This window comes from Phascolarctos cinereus, unplaced genomic scaffold (assembly GCF_003287225.1).
Source record: "Phascolarctos cinereus isolate Bilbo 61053 unplaced genomic scaffold, phaCin_HiC Scaffold_5;HRSCAF=322, whole genome shotgun sequence".
Classification (NCBI taxonomy): domain Eukaryota; kingdom Metazoa; phylum Chordata; class Mammalia; order Diprotodontia; family Phascolarctidae; genus Phascolarctos; species Phascolarctos cinereus.
Window position 1 is genome coordinate 452927470 of NW_027555958.1, and position 27811 is coordinate 452955280.

General features: G+C 42.4%; 1 protein-coding gene across 7 annotated transcripts in view; it reads left to right on the plus strand.

Moving 5' to 3' along the window:
• ZFYVE9 (zinc finger FYVE-type containing 9) overlaps positions 1 to 27811 on the plus strand; it is a 184163-nt gene that overhangs the window by 93231 nt on the left and 63121 nt on the right. For 6 of the 7 annotated variants that reach the window (XM_078156632.1, XM_078156631.1, XM_020987768.2 and 3 more), the window contains 3 exons: positions 3526 to 5621; positions 23838 to 23937; positions 26519 to 26695. In XM_078156632.1, coding sequence (XP_078012758.1) covers positions 3526 to 5621; positions 23838 to 23937; positions 26519 to 26695 — 2373 coding nt within the window. The remainder of the gene's footprint in view (positions 1 to 3525; positions 5622 to 23837; positions 23938 to 26518; positions 26696 to 27811) is intronic. The other variant, XM_020987770.2, reaches the window with a different exon arrangement.

Genomic DNA, 27811 nt, shown 5'->3' on the forward strand with positions numbered 1-27811 from the left:
GAGCTACTAGAAATGATTGAGTAGAGGGAGGGGACACAGTGACACCTTCACTTACAGAAGATCAATTCGATAGCTTAGTGGAAGATGGACTGGAGTGGGGAGACGTTTATGACAGGGAGACCCGCTGCCAGGCTATTGCCCTGGTCTGGGAGGGAGAGGATGAGTGCCTGTACTATGTTAGTCGCCGTTCCAGAGAAGAGAAAAAGGCATCTTTGAGAGATGCTGCAAATATGAAATCACCAGGTCTTGGCTGAGGGGGAAAGTGACAGAGAATGACCAATTGAGGATGACAGCTAGGTTGTGAGCTTGGTGGACTGGGAGGGTAATCCTGCCCTGAATAGCAACAAGGATGTTTGGAGGAGGAAAGTGTTTAGGGGGAAACATAACAAGTTCAGTTTTGGACATGATGAGTTAAAAATGTCTACAGGACACCGAGTTGGAGATGATGGGAAATTGGAGATCAGAGACTAGAGGTCAACACAGAGGCTTGGGCTGGATAAATAAATTTGGGAATCCTCATCATAGGGATGATAACTAAATCCATGAAAGCTGAGGAAATCACCATGTGAAATAATATAGAGGGAGAAGAAAGGAAGACCTAGGGAGAAGACTCTTGGGAGACACCCAGGTTAGTGGGGGTGACTTGGATGAAGATCTGGCAAAGGAGACCAAGAAGGAGCAGTTGGATGGGCAAAAAAAGAATGGTTTTATAAAAAACTCTCGAGAGGAGGAAAGCATCAAGAGGAGGGTGATCAACAGTGTCAGAGACTATAGAGAGGTCAAGAAGAATGAGGATTGAGAAAAGGTTTGGAAGTTCAAGGATCGTGAGTAGCTTGAGAGAGAGCAGTTTCGACGAGACGATGAGGTCAGAAGACAGACTGTAGAGAGTTAAGAAGAGAGTGAGAGAAGAGAACATGTAGACGTCCATTGTAGACAGCCTTCTCAAGGAGTTTAGCCTCAAAAGTCAGGAGAGATATGAGGTGATATTTAGTGGGATTGGATGGGTCAAGTGGGAGTTTTTTTGGTAGATGAGAACGACATAGATGTGTTTTGTAGTCAGTAGACAGGGAGAGACGGAAGCTAAGTGAGACAGAGGAGACGACAGAGGGTCAGGTCAGTCTGTTAAGAGAAGACGGGATAGAATGGGATTATTTGTGCATTTGAAGGATTAGCCTTTGCGAGGAGAAGGTATAGATTGAACCAATTTGTCATTAATATCAACTCCAACTAAAATTGTGTGATTGTGGTATTTGTTATTATCTTCATTAGATATGTTTTGTTTCGCTGTCTAGATTATAAACTCTTTGCTAGTGTAACATATGAGAACACATCTTTATGGAAGCCTTCAAATAAATAATGTGAATCAAAGGTTTAGGAAGCTGGTTATAATTAATTTATGAGTAGTAAGGGTAGAAAGAAAATACTGCAGTTTCTAATTTGTTTAAGTATGCATAACAAAATTATAACCCAAAAAGTTGTAATACTCTAAATGGTTTAAATAGTGAAGCTTCCCTTAGGCAGCTAGGTGCTATAGTAGCTATAGCATTGCACTTGGAGTCAGAAAGAACTGAGTTCAAATTCTAGTCACACACTGACTAGCTCTGTGACCCCAGAACAGTCACCACATTTTCCTCTGCTGTAAAATGTGAATAAAATTAGCTTCTACTTCATTCATTCAGTCAGTAAGCATTTATTAAATGCATACTATATGCCAGGTCCTGGGGATACAAAGAAAGCCAAAAGGCAGTACCTGACCTGGAGGAGCTCACAGTCTAGTGGTAGAGATAGCATACAAAAACCTGCAAACAATCTATGTAATGGATAAATAGGAGAGAGTCACCAGAGGAAAGGCATTGAAATTAAGAGAGATTGAGAAACTTCACAGGGTTGTTGGGGGATCCTGTGAAATAATTATGTAAAGCGGGGCAGCTCTGTGGCGCAATGGATAGAGCACCGGCCCTGAAGTCAGGAGGACAGACCTGAGTTCAAATCCGGCCTCAGACCAAACACTTGACACTTACTAGCTGTGTGACCCTGGGCAAGTCAGTTAACCCCCATTGCCTAAAAACAAAAAAACAAAACAAAATAAAAAAGAAATAAGCCCTTTGCAAATCTTAAAGTGCTGTATAAATGTTAGCTATTATTGTTGAAAATATGTAACTTTTTAAAAAGGAGAATACATTACATTGCAAGGATGTATTTCTTAGCCACCATTTGCCACATCTGCATTAAGTTCATTCCATTCATTGAACTAAACGGTGCTTCTTTCTTGGTAGAAATCTCATGTATTTGCCACTGGGAAATAAGAAATACAGGAGATAGGGTATAGAAGTCTATCCTGCCCTACAGGAAAAGAGAAGGGGAAGGGGATAAGAGAAGGGGGGAGAGATAGAAGAGAGGACAGAGTAGGGGAAGGGATATTCAGAATGCATGCCATCTTGGGGTGGAGGGAGGGGTGAGATGGGGCAAAAATTTGGAACTCAAAAACTTGTGGAAGTGAATGTTGAAAACTGAAAATCAATAAATTTATATTTAAAAAAAAATCTCATGTATTATAGGATCATAGATGTAGAAGTAGAAATGAGGTTAGAGGCCATCTAGTCTAACCCCACACTTTATAGATAAGGAAATGGAGACTCAGAGCAGCACTACTGGGTTACACAGGCATCGCTATTTCGATACTTCTAGGGGTGAGAAATGTCTTTAGAAATAGTTTAGTCCATTCTCCTCCATTTTACAGATGGGGAAACTGTGCCCCAAAAAAGAGAAGTGAGAAAGGTGTGGAATGGAAAGATGATGATTTTTTAGAGTTAGTAGAGAACTGAATTTGAATCCTGCCCCCAACAGTTATTAAGTGTCACTTCACCCTCAGTGTCCCGATTGGTAAAATGTAGATAGTAATATTTTAGTGCCTGCTTCCTAGGTTGTTGTGAATACACGGTGAGATAATATTTACCAAGTGCTTTTGAGTCTTAAAGCGCTATGTAAATGTCAGCTACTGTTGTTATTGCCCAGGTGGCAAGCTCCTAGTAGTCAAGACCCCGAGCTTCTCAAGTTCCCTCTTAGCATCTTGCTGCCCTTTAAAACATTGTTATTTGCTAAATTTCAGATCTTCTAAGTAATGACATATTACATATAAACGGGAACTTTGCAACCAAATTATTGTAATGTTCTCATGATATTTGCAGCACTCTAGGATAGATAGCAGATAAGGCCCTAGGGCCAAATTGAGCTAAGAATCTTGTATTTAAAAATAAAAAAACAAACAAACCAAACCCAACAACAACAATATTCTTAGTTTATGGGCTCTAGGATTTTAATAGTTTTCCCTGTTTGTTTAAGATTTACAACATATAGCTACAGGAAAGAGGTTTAAATTTGTTTTCTCATCTGTAGCCAAGAATTAGAAGTGTTTTTGTCTTAATAGCTTTATTTTTGACCGAGGTAACTGGAAGTCCTGCTAATCAACTTTGTCCTGGTATAATGTTGCCAAATTACTCATTGTTTAAACCATTTATTTTTCAGATGAGACAGTTTCTCCTGCATTATTGGATAAAAAATGGAATCAGCTTCTAGACCCTCATCTGCTATCATTTAGCCCAGCTCTGGCCAGTGTGAATGAAACAGCAATTCCAAGTGAGTCACAACGGACACGGAAAACCTTCTCTCAGGCTCACTCCCCCCTCCTTCCCTCTGTGGAAGGAGGGGACCACTGTCCTAATGGAAGAGAGAGTGCTGTAAACCTGGAGACCTCCACCATGTGCGTTGAAGATCAGACTACTTCAGAAGAGCAGCTGATAAAGAGCAGCGGTAACTGGGATGATCCCTGTGGTGCTGTGGACGCAGCAGAGGAGAAACTTGGGAATGGAGACAGTCTGCCTGAAGATAAAAACATTCTTGTTGTAGCTGTCATGCATAATTGTGACAAAAGGACTCTGCCAAGTGCTGATTTACTGGATTGTCATGACTACAATAGCCATTCGCTAATGGATACCATTAGCTTTACACTGGATAATGAAAATAGACAAAGTGATCCCTTTAGTGTTACTATCAATGGGGCCGATGAAAAAGACATGAACACAGAGAAACCAGGGGTCCAGTTGAACCAGCTGCATGTCGAGGATGACCCCGTTAGCCATCTATGTAATGCTTCAACAGAGAATCACTCTAATGTCTGTTCCGTCTCTCATTTAAAAGATGATATTAATACAAGTAGAGACACTCCCATGTTAGGAACTGCAAGTGGAGGGACCAGTGCGATGATCTTATCGCAGAGAACAGCTGAAGGTCCTGCTGCTGATGTTCAGGGGAGTTGTGTACCAGTTGAGGCTTCTGCTGGGAAAACCAGCTCTCCCGGGACAGAGTTAGAGACTACAAATTGCTTTACCCATTTGAGTGAGAGGGTTTTGATGGAAGAAGAGCCTCCAGATGAGAGAACAGCTGGAGAACCCTTCCAGTCTGGGCTACCTCTGTTTTCTGACCCTGACCAGCTGAATGTGTCTGAAAGGGATGATTGCTGTGAGCAGGTTTCGTGTGGGCTTGCCCTTAATGAAACCAAGGGAGATGAAAGCAAAAATTGTGAACTTGGACATACTCTGGATACAACAGAATCACTCGGTGCAGTGGGACACTTCTCAGTGTCTGAGGAGGTGACTCACGGGGAGTTGACTAAACTGAATGAAATGAGTAACAGCCCAGCAAGTGGACACAGTGAGAGGAGCCTGCCTGAGGAGGCTTGTAGTGATAGTGGGGAGAATGGGGAGGCAGTGGCTGAGTCAGGTGTCCCTTTAAAAGGAGCTTGTATAGAGGAGCTTGAGGGCTGTGGCTTCCCTGCTGTTCTGGACATGTCAGCAGCAAATTCTCTGTCTAATGGTTGTGATTCCTATGGAATGCTAAACCCAGTTATTGCTTGTATTCCAAAGACTTTACCCTCCAAGGAAGATTCAGTCACAGAGGAAAAGGAAATTGAGGAAAGTAAATCAGAATGCTATGTGAATGTTTATGAGCAGAGAGGAAATGAGGTCTCAGAAGGAAATGGGCTTGTCTTAAGCAGCACTAGTGACCAAATGAAAAAAAACTCTGTTCGTAGTCTCTGTAGTCAGGGCGCATCTGTCCAGGGGCAGCTACCTCCTCAAGTAGTAGCTGATGTGCCACCCATCAGTGTTCCCTTTGGTGGTGCCAGACCGAAGCAACCAGCCAATCTCAAGCTTCAGATTCCAAAGCCATTGTCAGAACAGTTACAGAATGACCTTCCTCCTCACAGTGGCACTACTGCTAAAAATAAAAATGATGTGTTTGGGAAAGCAAAGTTAGGGGAAAACTCAACAGCAGCTGTATTCCCCAGTGAGACGCTTCATTCTTCTATTGCTGATGCCCGTGGGGACCTTGTAGAAGATTACGAGGCTGTGGTCGCTAGTAGTCCGTGCCTTGCAGGAGCCTCAGATAGTCCCGATAATGACCTTAGAGCTGGTCAGTTCGGTGTTCCTATCAGAAAGCCATTTACCACACTGGGCGAAGTGGCTCCTGTGTGGGTCCCAGATTCTCAGGCTCCAAACTGCATGAAATGTGAAGCCAGGTTTACTTTCACCAAGAGGAGGCATCATTGCAGAGCATGTGGGAAGGTAAGGTTCATTTAGAATCTCAGAAATAAACATAGCTTCTGTTTTTAATTTACAACACAAAAATTCTGCTTTTAATTTTTAAAAAATGTTTTAAAGGTGAAGAAGTGAACTTATTAGTTATTGTTATAGCAGCCAGGGAGTTCTGACCTCATCGGGAAATGAGTCAGTCAACAAGCCTTTATTAAGCTTGCCATCTTGCTACTTATTTGTGCCAGGCAAAAAAATACAACACATATTAATCTCAAGTACAAACGAACCTGGTTTCTGCCGTTGTGATTTAAACATATTCAGTTGTATAAATAGCAAGAATTGAGGAAGTGTTAACTCTGTGGTTTTTATAGAGATACATGCTTGGTTAAGTTATCCATTTAAAAATAAGGAAGCTGGTCACTCTTAGTACTTTTCTTTATTATAAAATAATACTGACTTGGGAAATTTTATGCTTAGTTTGATTTAAGTTTCAAAATTCTAGTAAAGTTAAAAGTTGATTGTGCTTGTGTCTGTCCCTCTCAATTTTGAACTTTTATTTCTCTTATAAGTAACTTGTTGAAATATTGGTCCATTATGTGCTTTTCTACATCTATTGCTTCATACTTTCGATCTTTCTTTACCTTAGTGCAAAGACTAGTCTTTGGTTATATACTTTTTTGACAATATGACAGAAATGAAATATCCCAAAGTTGTATTTCTGCTGAAAACAGTGACCTCTTTCTGTGCTCTTTTTTTTTTTTCCCCCTCAAGGCCAGTGAACTAGAAGGAAAACTGATTGGTATATTTATTTCATCTGACTTAATTTCTGAATTAGATTCAACAGAGACCTGAAGCATTGAGTAGGGTAACGTGCCAGGTGCTGGGGTAAAAAGGGGCTCTGATTCAAACACAGTCTCTGTCCTGATAGAGCTTTCGAGTCTTGTAGAAGGATGTGACACATACACAAGTCACCTAGGGCAACATAATAGGAGGCAAAGAAGTGTTGTATGAGGTGCGTGGCTAGGAGAATCGTTTCTGACCCTGGAGATTAGGAGAGTCTTCCTGAAGGAAGTGAAGTAGCATTTGCCCTGGGCTTTTAAGGGCTTGTAATGTCTTTGGTGATTGAATACAAGAGGTATTGAAGGCTTAAGGAATAAGTGTGAATGAAAAACCATTTAGACCAGAAAACAGAGAGTACTGAGAATAGGCCAACTGGGTACTGTATTCAGTAATGAAGAGAAATCATAAAAGAGAAGGTGGGGAAAGAAGGAGGCCTGAAAAGGATGGCCTGAAATGGTGGAGGGCCTTGAGTTTTGGCCAAGAAATTTACATTTTACTTAATGGGCCAGTGGGAAGGAATTGAAAGGATTTTGGTTGAGTAATGGAATGACCAGATCTTTGCATTGATAAGATTTGACTGTGGCCTAGAGCTGTTGATGAAGGTATCATGATGTAGTAAAGAGTGCCCTGGACAGCTGGTCAAGAGCTCTGGATTCTTCTGGCTCAGCCACTGACTAACAGTAATTCAGCACAAGTAACATCTCCCCGATGTATCTCCACTTCCTTACCTTTAAATAGTAATTTAAAGGCACTAATAATCTATTTATCCAAGAGGCAGAGAATGCAAAGAAGAAAAACTGAAGAAGCTGTAAAATTCATAAACTAGATGATCTACCTGGGAGTTACGGAGCAAATAAAATTGAGCATACCTACTCTGCAAGAGTGAGCTAACTGGTTTTCCAGTTCTCTATTTGAAAATGCATAGGGGCATTCCGCCAAACATTATTAAGCACCTGTTGTATACAATCTACTATGTTGGTGTGGGTGTCGTGTGAGAGTAAATAGATTGGGGAACATGCGTGGAAACAGAAGTTTACACATTGGTGGGCAGCTAGTTGGCACCATAGTGAATAGAGTGCTGAGCCTGAAGTCGGGAAGACTCGTCTTCCTGAATTCAAATCACTTCTTAGATGCGTACTAGCTGTGTGACCCAGGGAAAGTCATTTCACCCTGTGGGCCTCAGTTTCCTCATTTGTAAAATGAGCTAGAGAAGGAAATGGCACACCAGTCCAGTATCTTTGCCAAGAAAAGCCTAAATGGAATCACAGATTATTGGAACGATTGAAAGGACTGAACAACAAAAAATACACATTGGTATATGATTAAGTGCATGAGAGGAATCTAGAATTAAATAAATGTTGGATGAATGAGATAAATATTAGGTGAGAGGGAACAGAGTCAAGATGATAGAGTGAGAGGAACCATTTTTGTCTTACACAGCACACCTCCTCTACAACAACCTACAAAACATGTCAGTCTGAATTCTCACTGGGAAAGTCAAGAAGAAAAATCACAGAGTCATTTTTTCTAGCCCAGAGCAGCCTAGGAAGACAGATCTGTGGACACTGGGGTAGGTGCTGACCAGGATCACACTGTGGTGACAGTGGTGGTGGGGAGGAGCGGTCTGGCGTCCAGAAATAGGAAGGGAGCTGAGACAGAGCATGAGGGCAGGAAGCAGTGAAGTAGCAAAAGATCTCAGGGAATCCTTGAGCTAGTGTTAGGTGCATATTGGAGCCATCTGGCAGCTCTGTCACCCATTGCGCTGTTCTGATTCATAGATTCAGGGTGGAGATTAGTTGTTGTGTGCAGGGACCATGGATGAAAAAGTTCTGGAAATGTGGCTCTGTGGATCTGAGCCAGGAGCAGATCAGTGACTTGGGTCTTACATTTAGCCCTACATGCAAGTCTGCAGTAGAATAACTGGAGCAGGAGATCCAGACCGAAAGCGAGGCAGCAGTTCAGTGTCTCTGAACCTGCAGAACCTCCCATTGAACTAGCAGGGTCTGAGCCCATCAGTAGCGTACTGAAACTGAACTACATTCAAGCCACCATACCCAAACCTGTATTAGAAACCTGTAGAGCTCAGAACAAGAGGGCAGTGAGTGAACAGGCCTTTCCCCAGATCACATTGCTTTGGAAGTACTCAGAACTTTCAGGTTCCCAGACTGAGCTGAGAAAACAGCAGAAGGATATAAAAGGAGAGGAATTTTGGTCATGCATTCCCTCCTTCCTCTCCTTCCCAGCACTAACATGAAGTCTAAAGACAAGAAGTTGGCTGGGAGAATGAGCAAACATAAAAAGTAATTCACCATCAAGAGCTGCTGGGGGGATGGAAGCTAAAGGTACAAACACAGAAGACAATGACTTGAAAACATCTATTAACAAAGCCTCCCAAAAATATGCAGGCTGAGCATAAGCCCAACAAGAATTCCTAGAAAAGGTAAAGAGATTTAAAAATTTAAAACACCAAGATAAGAGTGATAGAGGGAAAAATGGGAAAAAGAAATGAGAGCTGTGAAGGAAAGTTATGAGAAGAGAATTAACAGCTTGGTAAAAAAGGTACAAAACTTTTTACTTAAGAAAGTAACTTTTTGAAAATTAGAATTCACCAAATAGAAACTAAAAATTCCATGAGACTTCAAGAAATAATAATAAAACAAAGTCAAAAGATCAAAAAAAGAAATACAGAGGAAAATGTGTTATATCTTCTATGAAAAGCAACTGGCCTGGACAATAGATTGAAGAAAGATAATTTAAGAACCATTGACTACATGAAAACCATGAACAAAAAAAAGAGCCTGGACATCATATTTCAAGAAATTACTAAAGAAAACTGCCCAGATAGGTTAGGACCAGAGGGCAAAGTAGAAATCGAAAGGATCCACTGGTTACTTCCTGAAAGAACCCCCAAAATTATAACTTCAGAATGAAAATGATATAGCCAAAATGTAGAGTTCCAGGATCAAGGAGAAAATATTGTAGGTAGGCAGAAAGAATTCAAGTTCTATGGAATTACTGTCAGGATCACACAAGACTTAGCGGCTACCACTGTAAAGAAGTGGTGTTCTTGGAACATGATATTCTAGAAGGCAAAGGATGTAACCAAGAATAACCTACCCAGTAAAACTGAGTATAATCCCACAGGGAAAAAATGGATGTATAATGAAATAGAGGACTGCCAAATATTGCTAATGAAAAGACCAGTGCTGAATAGGATCCAGTAAGAGAGAAATCGCATGTAGTGAGTTGCTTTTGTTATGGAATTAGAGCAGTTGCTTTTCTGTTTCTCCATCTCTGTGAAGCTTTGCGATGCCAGTTTGTTGCCACAGATGATGGAGTGTTTTTTGTGAGAGGATGATGCATCATCCCACCAAATGTCAGTAGCACCCGTATTATAAAGAAAAACAACCGAAAGACTGATGACTAAGCTTGTTCCTCACCAGAGGATAAAAAGGCGATGAGTGCAAGATGCACAGTAAAACATATATGTTTGAACATGGCCAGTGTGGGAATTTGTTTTAATTGACCAGGCACATTTGTTATGAGAGTCTTGCACCTAAAAAAAAAAATTAATTGGGGGAGGTAGGAGGAGAGGGGAAGTAGTAATAGGGTTTTAAAAATGGGTCGGGGAGAGAAAGAGAAAAAAAAGAAAGTGATTAAAGCATTTTTAAGGAGAAGGAAATAGACAAGCAGAAAGCTAGAGCTGAATCATTATATGCTTAAAAAGAAAAGTAGGCATAATATAGATTCAGTTTATGTACACTCCTCTTTTTCTGATTTACTTGCTACATAGAAATTCTTATTTTACTTGATGTTAAGGTCAGAATTTTTTTTTAAGGCAATTGGGGTTAAGTGACTTGCCCAAGATCGCACAGCTAGTGTTGAGTGTTTGGTTTGAACTCAGGTCCTCCTGACTTCAGGGCTGGTGCTCTGTCCACTGCGCCACCTAGCTGCCCCAAGGTCAGAATTTTTAAAAAATTAAAATAGAAAAATATATTTTGTAAAGGAAAGGTACACATTTTAGGGGTGGGCAAGTATCCCAGTATTGTAGTGTCTAAATCAGACCCCCTTGTGAGATAAGGGAGAAAATAGGTTAATAACAGATGTAGTTTCTGTTGTGTAGGTAGTGTTTCTTTTATAAAGTATGGTTAAAATCCTGCTGTGAAAGGCATAATGAATTTATAGATTGGTTATTCATGATTCTGTTGTTTTCCTTCCCACTTCCATTTACCTCAGGGATGTTGTAAGAATTGATGAGATAATGTCTGTAAAAATCTTTGAGCTTCTCGGAAGAGAAGGGCTTGTAAACACAGGTATAATTTCATGAAGCCTAAATTAATCAGACTGTAAATAAAAGATGACAATTCCTGAATACTGTTTGATTTTGCAAAATGATGTTAAATTTGGCCAAGTAGAATAATTTTATTTGTTTCATTCTGGTTGGAAGTCAACTTTATCTTCTAAGAGTATTTAATAGTGGAAACAACAATAATGAATATTTGTGGGCTGTAATGGTATAGTATTCACTTTGAATTTACAACTTAAGGAACAGAAGGTAAGTATCCTAACGTCCGCTGAAACACTGGAAATAAGAAGTGTTTTCTCCCCGGTCTTAGTGTTGGAATCAGGACCCTTGCCCACAAATATCTTTCCCTCTCAGATTACCTAGGTGTCAACTTCAGCTCCTCCCTCTCTCTGACTGCAGCCCCCCTACCCCCATCCCAGGTGTTCCCAAGGCCTGTTGATTTCACCTTTGTGCCATCTCTTCGGTACACCCCTTTCTCTCCCCTGACATGGCTGCTGCTCTAGTTCAGGTCCTTTCCCCGCCTGCCCGCACTGTTGCAGTAGCCCCGTTGGTGGGTCTGCTTGCCTCAAGTCTCTCCCCACTCCTGCCATCTTCCATTCAGCCACTAACATGACTTTCGTAAAGTGCAGGTCTGACCATGGATGTCATTCCATATTCCAGTGGCTCCCTGTTCAAGTACCCACAAAATCCCATCTTCAGGAAGCCTTTACCAACCCCTCTCAATTCTAGTGCCTTCCCTCTCCTTTCTTACTTATTCTATATATAGCTTGTATCCTGTATAGCTTTTAATAAAGCATATTGGTTTCCTTGTTGTCTCCCCCATTAGATTTCAAGCCCTTTAAGGGCAGGAACTGTCTTTTGCCTCTTTTTGTGTCTCCAGCACTTAGCACATTATAAATATTTGTTGACTAGCTGAAATTCTGTCTAATTTGCATGTATCTTGTATGGACTTAATCATTTTCAAAATTTTGTTCTTCATTAGAATGTTAGCTACTTGAAGGAAGGGACTGCTTTTGCCTTTCGTTATATCACTAGTGCCTAGCACAGTGCCAAGCACATAATAAATGTTTACTGTGTAGTTGGTAAACATTGAAGTACCTGCTACGTGCCAGACATTGTGCTAAGTGCTGCAGGTACAACAGCGAAGGAAGCTCGCCATCAAATGAGGAAGACACCATGGAAACAACTGTGTACAAATGATATACTAAATAACATGGAAAAAAATCACCAGAGTGAAGGTGCTGGCATCCAAGGGGATGAGAAAAAGAGACCTGAAGTTGGGATTCAGTCAAAGGGCTGCACTTGAGGACCTAGAGGGCCACATGTGGCCTGAGGCTGCAGGTTCCCCACCCCTGGCTTAGCACAGTACTTCACACATTGTAGGTGCTCTGTCAATGCTTATTCCCTTCCCTGATGCAAGGAATCTTGGCTTCAAGAACAAGTCACGCCACTTTCATTGCCTTTTTGGGTGGGTTTATTTGACTGGTAGAGTAGGGCAATGCTGTAGATACAACTTGCCAATATTTTAATGACCCATTTGACAAATTCCCTCATGTTTTTGCTGTGGGAAAAAGTAGAGTTCTGGGCTGGAAGAATGCATTTATTGGACTCGGAACTACCTGACCACAAAGCATACGAATGGTGTGACATCACATTGGGAAGAGGTCTTCTTCAGCTGGTGCCAGGCCTTGTGGTGTTTGGTATTGTATAGCTCAGTGTCTGATACTACTGCTCTCAGTCCAGTTAGTCTCCAGAGGACGGCTGCTACATTCCCTCAGCATCTTAGGGTTAGCCCTGTCAGTTAGGAGGTTTTGGGCAATGAGCCAGATTTTATGGGGTTTTAGAAAGGAGTATTCATTAGGGTGGTGTAGTAAGAACAGTCGGTATAAGACATCTCCACCAAACTCTGGGACTCATTCTCCCACAAAGTGGCTCATTCTCTTTTTTGGTCGTTGTTGTTTTTGTTGTTGTTTTGGTGAGGCAATTGAGATTAAATGACTTGCCCAGGGTCACACAGCTTGTAAGTGTCAAGTGTCTGAGGTTGGATTTGAACTCAGGTCCTCCTGACTCAAGGCCAGAGCTCTATCCACTGCTCCATCTAGCTGCCCCTAGTGTGCTCATTCTTAAATCACGTGTTGCAAAGAGGTAACTCACCCGTCTCCTTTGTCTGGTAGTCTTGAAGTCCTTAGTTATCTTTTTTGGGTTCTTTATAAAGTCTTGAAGCTGCCTTTCCTAAGTGTGTCTACTTTGTCTTCAGCTCCTACTACAGACACTGTGTCTGCTGTTTCAGGGGATGCTGCTAAGACTAGGATGTTCAACATCTGCCCTACTTCCAAAGTTTACAAGGTCTTCCTCTGGATGTAAGAGGCTGTGTGGGGAGCAGAAGGAGATGGAGGGTTAGGTTAGGCCAGTTTTTCTTCCCCCAAAGCAATTTCTTTTCAAGGGCTTGGCTGGAAGGCTTCTAAGCTAAGCTACCAGATCATAAAATCCTCGGATTCTGAATGGCTTGATTTTTTGCAGATGACCCCAGGGCATGACCAAGTTTCCTCAGCTATTATCAATAAACTTGCTGTTCAATGTCATCTTCTTTCTCTAGTGACTTTCCAGTACTTCTCAACTGATCAAAGTCTTTTTTCTCTTAGTCTATGATTTCATTAAAAGGCTGTGATTGATCAATTGTTCACACCTCTGACTGGTTGGTTGTTCTCACCTGACAAAGGTAACGGAGCTCACCCAACTTCAACCCTAATTGTGGCTCCAGCTCATCTTTCCCCAAAAAACACTCCCCCCCCCTTACTTTCATATTCCCTTTTACTGTTGAGGGTAAGCACTAGCATATTTGAAGTCACCCAGGCTCACAACCTGGGAGTCATCCTTGATTCTCACACTCACTCACCCTCCATGTTCAATCCAGAGTTGCCCAGTCTTGTCCATTCAGTCTTCATAACATCTCTTGTATGTGCCCCCTTCTCTCTTATGATGCTGGCTCTGGCCTTCATTCCTTCACACCTGGACTTTTACAATAGCTTATGCCTCCAGTCTCTTTCCCACTCTAGTGTATCTTCTGCCCAGCTGTCAGGTTGATCTTATCCCTCATTCCACTAGTCTGCATACTCTTTTGTCTTATAACCCTCGGCCTCTTGGCTTTTCTCATACAAGGCGCTCCAGTTCCCAGCTCCAGGCGTTTTCAGTGATTGTCCTTCAGTGCTGAAGGTAATGATGTCTGTCCTCATCTCTACTACCTGGCTTCCCTGGCTTTCTTTAGGTCTCAGCTAAAGTTGCAGCTTCTACAAGATGCTTTTCCTGTTCTCCTAAAATGTTGGTGCCTTCCTTCTGAGCTTGTCTCCACATCTACCCTCTCTCTATCTTATTTGTACATAATTGTTTGTATGTCATTTCCCATGCTAGATTGTAAGCTTTTTGAGTGCAGGAACTGTTTTACTATTTTTTTGTACCCTCAAGGTTTGACATAATAAATGCTTGACTTCACTTAGCAATTAAGTGAGCTTTTTTTTTTTGATAAAATAAAAGATTTATATGGGCCACAGTCTACCTAAGGGCCACAAGGCTGTGCAGGAAATAGAATGATAGAGATTTAGAGTTAGGAAGACCTGAGTTCAAATTCTCCCTCTGGCACTCAGTAGCTCTGAACCTGGGGCAAGTTACTCAGTGTCTTTCAATCTCAGTTTTCTTTTCCTTAAATTAGAGAAAACGATAGCACTTACCTTACAAGATCAAATATAAAGTGCTTTGGGAACATTAAAGGTATAAATGCTGTCATATCATTTATGTTTTGGTTGAGGTGGAAGTGATAAGGGCTAGGCTGTCCTTGTCTCAATATCTGGAAAAATGAATCTGTGCTTATGCCACAGAATGACACAGATTGAGTGCTAGAGTGCTTAGAGGCCAATAATAATAATACTAGCTAATAGCTATCATTTATATGGCACCTGCTTTGTGCTAGGTACTATGTAAGCACTTTACAAATATTATCTCAGTGGATCCTCACAACAACCCCAGGAGGAAGGTCCTGTTACTATCCTCATTTTACAGTTAGGGAAACTGAGGCAAAAAGCGTTCAAAGTGACTTGCCCAGGGTCACAGAGCTATTAAGTGTCTGAGGCAGGATTTGAACTTTTCTCCCTCACCCCAGACTGGGCACTCTATCTAGTCTGGCATCACTTAACTTCAGTTCTGTCCTTGGCTCTGTCACTGCCTCCTGTGTGACCCTGGGCAGGCCAAATCACCTCTCTAGACCTTAGTTTTCTCCTTGGTAAAGTGAAGGGGTTGTATTGGATGGTCCTTGTTGCCTTTCCTATCTGTAAGGGACTGTTGCAGTTAATAGCAATATGACCTTGGAGAATTCTTAAAAGCCTAAACTTGGACCAAGAATGAAAGTTGTCTAGAGGTAGATTTCAGCTTAATATTAGGATAAGCTTCTTAGCAAATAAAGCTTCTCCATGTTGAATGGCCTGCTTTCCGTGGTAACAGAATTCTTTGTCATTGGAATTCTTTAAATGAGAGACAGCAGCTCTGAGATTCTGTCAAATCACTGAGACTTAGTTTCCTCATGTATAAAAATGGGGGTGATGATACTTGCCCACCCAATCTCATGATTTTCTGTGAGGCAGATGCTGCCCTAAAGGCCCTGTATCAGCATTCATCCTCCTTCTATATTTTAGTACTTGAGTAAATTCAGAATTCCATCCATATGTCAGTTGCTGCTCATCTGTGTGTTGCCGGGTGATCTTCAAGAATTGTTGTAGCCAAAAATTTTCTTTCCGTACGGCCATATTGGTGAAGAGCTCTTCAGAGTGTGGGCCATAAATAGTTATGATGTTAGTGGGCCCATCCTGGGAGCTGGGCCAGCTAGGAGGGCAGAACCTCAGGGAGAAAGAGCTGGGGCAGCCCTTCTGGGGGACTTCAGATGAGGGCTTTGGAAACTTTAAAATGCTGTTGAAATCCATTGCTGTTGTCATCATTGTTATTATCAGACTTAATAACAATGTAACTCTGCCATTGATGGGGCCAAAGGGATTCTTTGAGAATTGAAATTCTAGTAGAGATGGAAAAGTTGGAGTAAAGTTGAGGGGAAGCTTAGCTTTTATACAGACTTTTTTCAACCCACAGGAATCTTGATTAAGTAGAAGGAAGAAATACATTAATGAGGGTCATCTAATTATATCATATGAAGAGCATATCTCCTTCATGACCTTGGGCAAGACTTGGCCCAAGATCTTTTTTGTCCCCTTATATGATTCAAAATGGAGGAAGCATGGTATAGTATATAGAGTGCTGGATTTGGAGTCAGGAGGACCTTGGTTCAAATCCTATAACTAGCTTTTTGATCCTTGGGCAAGACATTTAGCTTTTATGTGCCTGACGCATTTCCTTAAGACTGAACTGCTAAGGTATGAGTGAATTCTACCCAGTCAAAGATCAGTATTCTTATAAATAAAAAAAATAGAGAACATTTAAATTGAATTTTACTGAGCCATAAGAAGTCAGAGGTGAGACAGTTAGATAAAAATGGAATTAGGATTAGAAACAGAATTAGAATGATTAGAGTGGGGAGGTTACTTGACCTAGGCATAGCCAGGGCTTCTGATTTGCATTCCTGCCATATGAGCCTTACAGTTTTCCCAGCTGTAGGGGAAGGAAGGGGAGTTAGTAAATTTCTCAAGGACAAGGACATGTCTTATGTAAAACTGTGTCTTTCCTATCCTTTAGGCACTTATTAAATGTTTAGGTTCTTTTTTGGGGGAGGGGGATTTTTTCAGGGCAAGTTTGGCATATTTGACTATCTAAATAGAACAGGAACAAAAAAGTGAATTATAAGAAATTATATATTAGAATCAAGAGGTTTCATTTTTAATCTTGGCTTAGACTTCTGATCATGGAAAGGAAACCAGCATTTGTTGGGCATTTATGTGCCAAGCACTGTGTTTAACATTTGGGATACAAATAGAGGCAAAAAAAAAGCAAAAAGACAGTCCCAGCCCTCAAAAAGCTTACATTCTAATGGGAAAAGACAGCATACAAAAAATAGCTAAAAATAGGAGAGAGAAGGATGAGCATTCCGAGTATGGAGGCCTTATTTTCACTTCTAGCAAGTCAGGATTAGGGCCTGGAGGAGAAGGAAGACTGCAGGAGGAACTCACTAATGGAGTCATGGGGCAAGGACCTTATAGAAGGACCTCTGGAGATGAGCAGGCTGCAGGAGGTGGTGGGATACTCCAGGGCAAGAAAGCCCCAGGGGTCAGGAAGTTCCAGCATGACCTAGGAGGAGAGGCATGATTGGTTTTGAAGTCCAGAAGGTCAGAACTGGATTGGGAGAGGAAGTTATTTTCCCTTTCTGGAGCCCAGTTTCCCATGAGCAAATTACTTTCCTTTTGGGATCTGTTTCCTCGTATTTGTAGAAGGATGGGGTAGACCAGATGAGCCTTCTTGGTTTTTCTGCTTTAAAATATTTTTGTGAACCTCTTTGCCTTAAAAAAAAGAAGAATGAAAGGAGTTAGACTGAGATCAATAGTGCTTCACCTTCATAGGCTTTTGACTAAACTTGCCAACTGGGAGATGGACTAATGAAGTGGGAAATGCATATACCATGATGCATTTGGAAATGCATCTTGCTGAATGTGTGTTTTTGTCTGTTATCTTCTGTATGAGTGCTGCTTATTAGAGTACCACTTAAGTAGACTCTTTATGGTTTTATTTTACAACCACTGTTTCCTTTTAAATTTTTTTCTGGCCCAGATTCTTCAAGGTCTCTTTTAGTGATGATACTCATATCCATAAAGTGGTTGTCACATGCATGTTTTAAAGGAAACATGTGGATTATTATAGGATGGTCTAGATGAATTTTAAAAACGATTCAAGGGCTTATTTTCCCATACATTCAGAAATGTAGGTATTCAATACATGGCGAATGTTTATAAATTTAAATGTTATAAACTTGGGTTATGTTTATCTGCCTCTAAAATGGCAGGCTTTTTTTAAAATCAGTACTGTAATCAGTTTCAAACCTTTTTCATATTCCATTAGTACTTCATGGTCAAAGGTAGAACTAGGAGTAGTGAGTGGAGATTGCAAATACAGTTTTCAGCTCAGTGTAAGGAAAAACTTTCCTAACTAATGAGAGCTTTCCAGAAACGTAATGGTTTGGCTCACGAGTTAGTGGGTGATCTCTCACTAGAGGTTGTGGTACAAGAGCTATATTACCACTTGGGAGGTATAGCATAGAGAGATATCTTATTTGGGTACAGTCTTAATGGTCTCTGTTATTTTGTGATTCTTTGGAATCCCTAAGCCTTTAAAAGGTAGACATCTGAATTCCTAACTTATTAGTCTGGCCTAAGTAATAGTGAAGTAAGTTTGTAGCATCCAAACAAAGCTTTGCGGTCCTTGGCCGTAGTGAGACCATGTTAGCAGATGGTGTTAAGTTCAGGAAACTATCTTTTAAGAAGCAGGGACTCGTCCTGAGGATGACCAAGATTCATATAAGATTATTTAGAGGTGATGTGCTAGCAGCAGGCCTCAGGTGTTTGCTGGGTTATCATTTGGATGTGAGGCATTAGACCTATTCTGTTGGACTTCACGGGACAGGTGGACGGATATTCCAGAGAGTTGCACTGAAGCTTGTTGTAAAGGAACTTTTGTAACTGTCAGAGCAGTTCCAAAGTGAAATGCACCGCTTGCCTCCGAGAGGTCTTCAAACAAAGGTTGGATGACTGCTTGTCGGGAATGGAATGGAGGTGAGGCCACTGAGAGCCTTTCTAATTCTGTGTTGGTGTGAAGTTGATTTTCTCAAGACATGTATGTGTTTTCTGGTGTTTGCAAACTTCCCCTGTCTCTGGGACCCTAAGGAGGGATGGCTTAGTAGACTTTTTCCGAATGTAGGGCTGAATGGAACCATCCCTTATGCCTGGAATGCTCTCTGTCCTCATTTCCACCTTCCAACTTCCCTAGTTTTCTTCTTAGTCTCAGCTAAAGTCCCACCTTCTGCAAGAAGCCTTTCTCAGGCTTCCTTAATCTTAGGGCCTTGCCTCAGAAAACTGTCAATTCATTCTGTCTGTACCTTCTTCATACATAGTTACTTGCATATTGTCTCCCCCATTAGACTGTCAACACCTTGAGAACAGGAATGGCTTTTTTCTCCCTTTGCTGTGCATAGTAGGTGCTTAATAAAGGCTTGTTAACTGATTGAGAATGTTTCTTTTTTATTTGAAGATTTAGGAACTGACTGTGTAATACTTGGGCCAATTCATATTTATGAGAATTGGATGTTATAGGTCTTTGGAAGACCTATAGCAGTTTCTTTTTGTAAGCTATTGTAGTTATTTTATTTTCCTTTAAGATGTGAATTAAGGTTAAGGAGCTTGACGATATGCCTGGATGGGATTTGGTGGGTAGCCCCATTTACTGAGTGTAATTTCAGCTGTCATAATGTACATTATCAAATCCTCTCACATAATTAGAGATGGTCTTAAAATAGCAGACTTTTTTTTTCTTTGAGAAAAGTAGATTACAGGAAGCCCATCAAGATGATCACATTTGTAATTATGTACATAAAAGTCAATTAAAGCTGAAAGCTTTCTTATTTGAACTTACTATCCTTTATTCTCTTGGAGGGAGCAATTGTGTGTCTTTCAGTGTCTTGCCTTTCAATTTCCTATGACTTTAATAGTTTTCTGTATGCTACAATAATTCTAAAATTTCCACCTTATACATACAGTGCCTTTTTTCTTTTTTTCTTGAAAAACCATGGATATTTTAATTTTTTCTCCACGTGCATGACTTCAACTATGTTTTCAAATATCTCAGAACTCCCAGTTGTGAAAAATGTATCTAGGATAAGTAGTAGAGGGGTAATCATTTTCATAGAATCAATAATTAATCATTTCTTTGATGCTTTAAGGTTTACAAAGTACTTTCCTGACAGCATATGAGGGAGTGTGGCGTTGTGGAGAGAACACTAGACTTGGAATCAGAGAACTTGGGCATGAATTCTAGTTTTGTTTTTTAATACCCACATCACTTCTGGAGCCAAGATGGTGGAGTGAGGCAAGAACTCACCTGAGCCTTCCCAGATTCTCCTCCAAACAATCTTGCAATAATGCCTCAAGTGAATTGGATTTAAGTGAGGGAGGGCTGTGCAAAGTCACCAGTCTCACCATCTCCTCCAGAGCCATCTGGGTCCACTGGCAAGATATAGATCAGGACAACTGAAGATGGCCCCCATTAGGGCAATTAGGACTATACTTAATATCCACATGACCTTGGGCAACTCACATGACCTTTCACTGTGGCCTCTGTTTCAGTCTCTGTTAGATGAACCTCTAAATGCTGTGAAATCATAGTCAGTTTCTCTTTCTACCTCGGTTGATTATAATCACGGTTAGATCATATTAGATAATTAAATAATAATGATTATTAGATAATAAGGGCATTATCCTAATTTTATAAATAAGAAAACTGAGTTTCCAGAGGGATGACGGGATGACCCATGGTCAATTCAGTGAAACTTCCAACGTTCATTCAGAGCCTGTTCTGCGCAAGGCAATGGACTAGATGCTGAGTGTGCAAAAATAAGGAACTGTCTGTCTACCGATCATCTCATTAGTATCAGAGCCAATATTTGAATCCAGAAGAGACCCTAGAGATCATCTAATTCAACCTTGTTATTTCATAGTTGAGGTCATTGGAGCCCAGAGAGGTTATGACTTTCCTAATTGGTTGAAACAGCCTAATCCGGATATGTATATGACAACACCACCACTAGCATTTGCATGTTGCTTTAAGGTTTGCAAAATGCTTTATATTAGTTCATTTTGTCTTCGTAACAGCGTTGGGAGATAGATACTTTATTACCCCTGTTTTACAAATGAGGAAACTGAGGCAAGCAGAGATTAAGTGATTTGCCCAGGGTCACTCATCTCGTACATAACTGAGGTGGGATTTGAATTCAGCTCTTCTGGACTCCCAAGTCCAGCACTCTTATCTGCTTGGCCACCTAGCCTCCTTTACTTGGGGCAGGCTTGTGAATCAGCAGAAAAATGTAAGAAATCTGTGGCTGGAGGATGCTCCAGACAGAGCCTTTCACTAATTCCCAGTTACTACTTGACCTTGCACCGGTAATGCCTGACCCTTCATGTGACTTAACTTTAGGTAGAATTTACTCCTGCCAGCCTCTCTTGCGTATGGTGCATTTCCTTCTGCAGATGTACCTATTCTAGAAGCATTTCCTTCCACCTCTTAATAGCTGGTGGCTTTGTCTGTGGTTTGTCTTCTATGATTATAAGAAAAGATCCTGCAGAAACAAGGCCACTATCTGCCTTTGTAGTTTGTGATCACTGCTGTCAGAGTACTGGAAAATGGAGCAGTGTGGGCACCGGGCACCTGACTCAGAGCTCTGCACACAGTGGGGGCTTCCTAAATATTTGTTGAATGAACGACCCCGGCTTGGAGCATTAGGGCAGACCTACACAACTTGGTAGTAAGTGAGGGCCAAAATTAAAATAGGCTAAACTCTTCAGCGGCAGATAGGTCAGACCAGAGACCGACGATGGTTGGTTGCTGCAGGTCACGTGACAAACAGGAGCCTGCGCATTGGCAGCCCTGCATTTTTTTTGCTGGCCTCCTGAAATCCTTTGGCGGCCACAAGCTATACGGACTAAGTGTTGTGCAGGCTTGTTTAAGGCATCCTTTGGCCTGGCTGTCTTCGTATAGGAATTGTTTGGGAAACCAAAGTCCAGTACAGGGCAACACTCACATGCACACGTTCATGCGTGTGAGGGGGCATGTAATAAGGAAGAGTATTCAAAGAGACTAGAAACAGGGCCAGTGTGCTAGGGCCTGGTGGAAGGGGGCACCGAAACCTAGTACAGTCCGCTGGGTTTGTATAGTGGGACAAGTAGGAGCAGGCATGAGGGGAGGGAGGGAAGGAGGGGCCTGGACCTGGAAAGCACTGTTGATTCATGTGAGCTGGGGGAGGGGACAGCTCCCTGCCCAGTCATTGGCTAGATGATAGTCAAATTCACCAACTCAAGAAAGGGCAAATTCCTGCTGATCTTGCTTGGACAGGATGACTTGGGATTCAAGCTTCTGAGGGCTTCTTCCTGAAGTGGCATGAGGAGGCTCCTGAAGGCCTTACACCAGGGAGCACAGGCCAATCAATTCAGCTCACAGATACTAAGTGCCTACTGTGTACAGAGCTTGTTCTAGCTGTAGGGCCTCAAGAATGAAGCCGTACAAAATTACAACTCTCTTGCCCTCGTTGGGCTTAAAATCTGGAGGAGGTGGTAGGCATGTGTGTAAAGTACTGTGACCTAAGTTCAAATATGATTGATGTGTAGGAAAAGTGAAGCAGAATGAATGACAGTAAAGATCTGAGGCATGAGGGATCTCTTGTTAGGGGAATCAAGATTTCTGGGAGAAGGTGACACCTGAGCGGGGCTAAAAGAAGGGAATTTCTGGAGGCAGAACTGTGCAGAACTTGTTTTAGCCTGAGAGCAAATTCACAGCCACGTGAGAGGCCAGTTTGAGATTGGGCACAACTGTAATCCTTTGTGGTTAGAGCAGAGAGGGTATGAGGGAGGGGAGGGTCATATGAAATCAATCTGGAAAGATCGATTGGAGCCACATTGTGGAGGGCCTTGCAGGCCAAAGAGGGTTTGTCTTTTATTTGGTAAGTGCTAGAGAGCTACTGAAGGCTGTTTCAGTAGCCTGAGTACGAGGTCGTGAGGGTTTCAACCAGATCCTATTGGGGAAGTCATCATCCTTCTAGTCACTTTGGTTCCCACTCTCCTTCACCATTCATATCCAGTCAGTTGTCAGATTTTTTAGTTCCCGGCTCCACAGTCTCTCTCGCACCTCTCTCATTCTGTATACATGGCCAGTACTTCAGTTATGACACTCATTCGCTCTTATGTAGACTGCTGTACTGCCCTCCAGTAGAAGGCAGCAGCTGTTTCTTCCATATCTCCTTGTTGATGGATTAATTGTGGGGATTCCTGAGCTGAACCCTCAAGGAGACCATAGTCTAGATGACATATGGCCCTGCTTTTAGGAAGCTTAACACCTGGTTGGGGGATGAAGACCCAAACTCAGAGAGCCAGAGAACATGAGTCGGTGTTCCAGCTTAGTTCACTTTGCCACATTACTTTTCCAAATAGAAATGCCAGAAGCCTGGATTCTCATGTATGTATAATAAAGTTAGCTGGGATATTGCCCACTGTCTGAACAAAGGGGTAGCCCGTGTTCTCTCTCTGCTTTGGGTGTACTGTGTGTCCAGGTTCCTTTGAATGCTGTTTTTAAGTGCCTACTACATGCAGATCACTGTGGGCAATACTGGGATAATTAGTCCATCTTCCTGTGTTCTCTTCCTCACATTGCCTGGAGCAATTTGTCTAACCTTTATAGGGGAGGGGGACTGAACCCACCCCCGATTCTCAGCTTCTTGAAAGCAGGGACTGTCATTTGTTGGCATAGGTGCTTACACCCTGGAGATGCTTCCTCGAGGTGTGGGGAACTAATTTACATCATCCTTACTATCAGCAGCGCGCTCTCTCTCTCTCTCTCTCTCTCTCTCTCTCTCTCTCTCTCTCTCACCCCCCTTCCTTTCTTTTCCTCTCTCTGTGTCTGTCTTGTCTCTGTTTCCTTGTCTCTTTCTTTTTTACTCTGTCTTTCTCTGTTTCTCTCTCTCTGGGTCTCTCTGTCTTTGTCTTTGTCTCTCTCACCCTCCCTCCCTTCCTCCGGCTGGCTGTGTGTCTGTCTCTCTCATGTGCATATATATATATATATATACATACTTACTAACTGGAATGCCAAGTTGAGTATGAGAAGCAGAGCACTTACGAGACCATTGGAAAGTCATCATTCTCAACAGACCCCTCATTTTCTTTGCTGTTGACATATGGGGTCATCCTCGTCCTAGGATTTCAGAACTGAGCCCACTCATGCTTGGGCCTGGCCTCTGGGTTCGAATTTCTTCTTCTTCTTTGAGTTTCTAGCGCTCCAGTTAAAACTTGTGCCCAGTTCCTCACTGTTCTCTCTGCTTTGGGGGATCCTGAGTAATCTGGAGTGTTTTCTCTTTGCCACAGGTTTTCTGTGCTGCGTGTTGTAGCCTGAAGTGCAAGTTGCTATATATGGAGAGAAAGGAAGCCAGAGTGTGTGTGATCTGCCATTCCGTGCTCATGAATGGTGAGTGTTAATTAGGAGAAGGTCGAGTCTACAGGGACCAAGAGAGAGGACTGGAGACGCTTTGTGCAAACATTACTGTTTCTTTGAGATGTTTTTTGGGTTTTTTTTTTTACAAGTGGTTTGCCTTCTTAAAATGTCTTGAATTTAGTTGGGGAAATGGAATTAAATGCCTCTATTTGAGATGTCTGGTGAAAACTCAGGATCTCTCTCCCTAATATAATGGTTAAAGACTAAAACCAGGTAAGTGTTACTAGGAAAGACAGAAGTGGTTGCGTTCACATATCTGCTGCTGTATTGAGCGTTTGAAAATGTGTTTATTTTCCTGTGGAAAGGGAACAGGGGGATGGAAGATGTGCGATTCCCTTTTGAGATGAGTAGGGTATTACATGCGTGCAGCTGGGGGCTTTTCAGGGCTGCTTCCAGTTCCCTTTGCCAGGGGAAGGATAAGTACATGTCCCAGCATCCAGGAACCAAATAGAACATTGTTTTTAAAGGTGCAGCCCTCTTAGCAGTTAGACTTGTTATAACCAAAGTGATTGTGGAATTAAATTGTTACGTCACACAAGTATGTAGCTAGGAGGAGTATGCATATTGGGTTAAATATAGCCAATGCAGTCTTCATCCTGTGGGGTTGGAAAAGGGACCTACACATACTTCAGTTAAAAAGCTTAAGTGTTCTTGTGAAGAGATACAGTACAGTTTATCAGACTATGATGTTTTCCCTCGGAAAGCCTCCCTGTACTGTTGCCAGAATGAATCCTAAGAGGCTCGAGTGCTGGCGAGCACATGGGGCAGTGTCCCTGCCTATGCCACAGTGTAGCATCCCCCAGAAGCTGACGTTTCTCTGCTCTGAGCCCCTCCTGCTCTGTCTGTCTGCATCGCCCCCCATCGTGGTATTTTCTGGTGCTGGCCTGTGAACCAATTGCATGCTGAGTTAGTCTGAGCAGTTCTCATCTCCTATGATCCACTCAGTTTCCTTCCACTTCTCAATTCTTGTTACTTTGAGCAGATATTCATCATGTGCTCCCCTTTCAGGGGCCATCGATTTTTATTTCACTGCTTCCATTTTCCTTCCCTGGCACTGGGCCACAGACACGAGCGCCCCGCTTAATTACAGTGCCCGGCACCTCCTTGGCCGTATAAGGTCTTCTCCTCAGTAGCAGTTTTTGACTTGGCACAGCCCAAGATGAAGGAAATGATAGAGGGTTCATAGGCAAGTCTTACTTTGTGTTAAGCCGAGGAGGCCCCTCCGAAGGGCATCCTTAGGGTTACCCACTTGTCCTGGTTTTTTAAGCATCTCTCCTCTTGCATGGCTTGGCCAAGTCTTTTTCTTAATATTTAATTTGGTGCTTTTCAGTGTTCCCTCTCTCTGCCGTCTCTCCTCCCACCTCCCACCCCCACCCCTTGCTCCTTTTCTCTTACCCCAGGAGCTTGGCCCAGGGCTCTGAGACCCTGTCCTGGTACTGGCCTGCCGCTGACGACTGAAGGAGCCAGCATCTCAAGTCTTGTGGCTCCTCGCTCTGACGTGGGGTGGAGGGGTTTGAGTGCGAAGGCACTTGCCATTCTGCCTGTTTCTGCTCACGTGGTAATTGTGTTGCTGTACCCGAGTTTTAATACTCGGCCCTGGAAGACATGGGAGACGTCACGGAGCGCGGGTCCTTCACTTGGTAGCGGAAGGAGTGTGGGGGCAAGGCCATTACCTCCCATTTCTCTCTCTCCTTTTCTCAGATTAGAGGGAATATGCCTGCATTACAGATGAATTGATCCTAATGATGGTGACACCTGGCAGTTAGATAGCATCTTTAAGGTTACGAAACACTTTTCGTATGTTTTCTCCCCTGGAGTACATTCATTTTCCTTACGGTCACTTACTTGTATATGCTGCAGCACATTTCGTGTTCGTTCATTGGCACTCATCTATGGATGAGTCATGTGCTTTGAGACACGACCAAAATTTAGCAGTGGCTATTAACGATCACTCCACATTACTAGGTGCCGATGTTTGTATACAAAGCTAAACCAGACCATCTCTGCAGGGCATCTGCTTAATCTCAGGCCTTGGAGTTTTTCAGATGAGATCTTTACACACGCATACTCCACTCCCCACCCCAAAAGAATTTAGAAGTTTATTAGGCTGAAACTGAAAATCATGCGCTGGAGTTAATTACAGTGCTTAAACCCCCGGATTTTAAAATTTGGCAGAACATTTTATAAAAACTTTAAATGTAAAGGAAAGAACAAAATATGTTAATCCACTTAAAACCCTTGTCCGTTAGTTACTTGATGTTTAATTTCCTTTAAAAGGAAATGATATTCCTCTTTGAAAGAAACAAATGACTTAGGTATGATCTTAAGAATTGACTACAAACCCAGATGGAAAAAAACTTATGGAATTTTTACTTGCATCTCCTAAATAACAGTTTACCTGGCTGCATTTTTTCCTTGGTTGAGCAGAATTCCCTGTTTCCTTAATACCTTTATCAGAAGGAAGAAGGCCTTGCCATGCGTGTGAAGCAGGAGCAGATCTTGGTATCCATATTTTATAATCCATTCACATTGATTGTGTCTGTATTTGCTTTAGCTCAAGCCTGGGAGAACATGATGAGTGCCTCAAGCCAGAGCCCTAACCCTAACAATCCTGCTGAGTACTGTTCTACTATCCCTCCCTTGCAGCAAGCTCAGGCCTCAGGAGCACTGAGCTCTCCACCTCCCACTGTGATGGTGCCTGTGGGAGTGTTAAAGCGCCCCGGAGCAGAAGGTAGGGGACTGCGCACTCTTCTTTCTCTCTCTTTCTTCCTTGGTTTTTTCCCCTTCTCCACGTCCCTCTGAAAAGGGGCCAACGTGCTTTGGTGGCAGCATTTTTTAAATGCCACTGATAGATCCCTTTGGGTGGGAGCTAAGTGGAAGAAGGAGGTGAGAATCATGTTGAGAGCTGGGCAAGTGGAACATGGTGTTGTGCTGCCTGACCTTTTGGTGACACCCCCTTCCCCCCCAGCGAAGCTACCCTAGGACAGCAAAGTAGCTGCCAATCCTGTTCTTGAAGGAGATGTGAGTATAGACTCTTTCTGTCCAGGTTCCTCTCCTAGTCCCCTCTTTGTGCCCTTTATGGGAGCCTAGGAGGTGACAAAAAGGACCTCATAGGACACAGATGTCCTGGCCTTCCTCCTGGCCAGTCCTACGCTGTCTCCTCCTCTTCCTTCAGATTTGTAACAACATCCAGACAGGGTCCACATACCTCGTACTTAACCTGGCTGTTAAATTGGGAGTGGCACATGACAAATACAGAATGGACAGGCTTGCTCCTTAGTTTGGGTGATATGTTCACACCAGTGGATGGCTGCAAAGCACTTTAGGTCGGGCCGCTAAAAGAGAATTTACAAGTTCCAAGAGTTATTATGAATAGTAATAACAGAAATAACAAGCATGTGTTTCTCTTTAATGATCTTACTGCCAGGGAGATTTTTTCTAATAGTCATTATCATTTTTTCTTCCTTTTCTCTGAGCAGTGCCCCCTTCTGTCTGAATAACTCTTCCTGCCCCACTTTGACAAGCAGAGACTTCTGACTCACTGACTGATCATACTCTTCCCATCTCCCTTTACTGTCTGACCATCACTTGGCCACAATGCCTATATTTTTGAGGTTGAGATTTCTTTCTTAAAACCATTGATCCCTTTATTTCATTTGCCACTTTGGGGGTGGGGAGGTAGGGGTTCCTCTTCCCCAGGTTCATTCTTGTTTGACTGTTAATTGATTGTTTGCGGGTTTCCAGAGTTGGAGTAAAGGCACAACCCCTGCAGAGTCAGAAAAAGGGACAGCCTTCTCCCTAGTCCGTGTTACAAAGCCTTTTCCTTCTTCGTTTCCAGTTGGCCCCG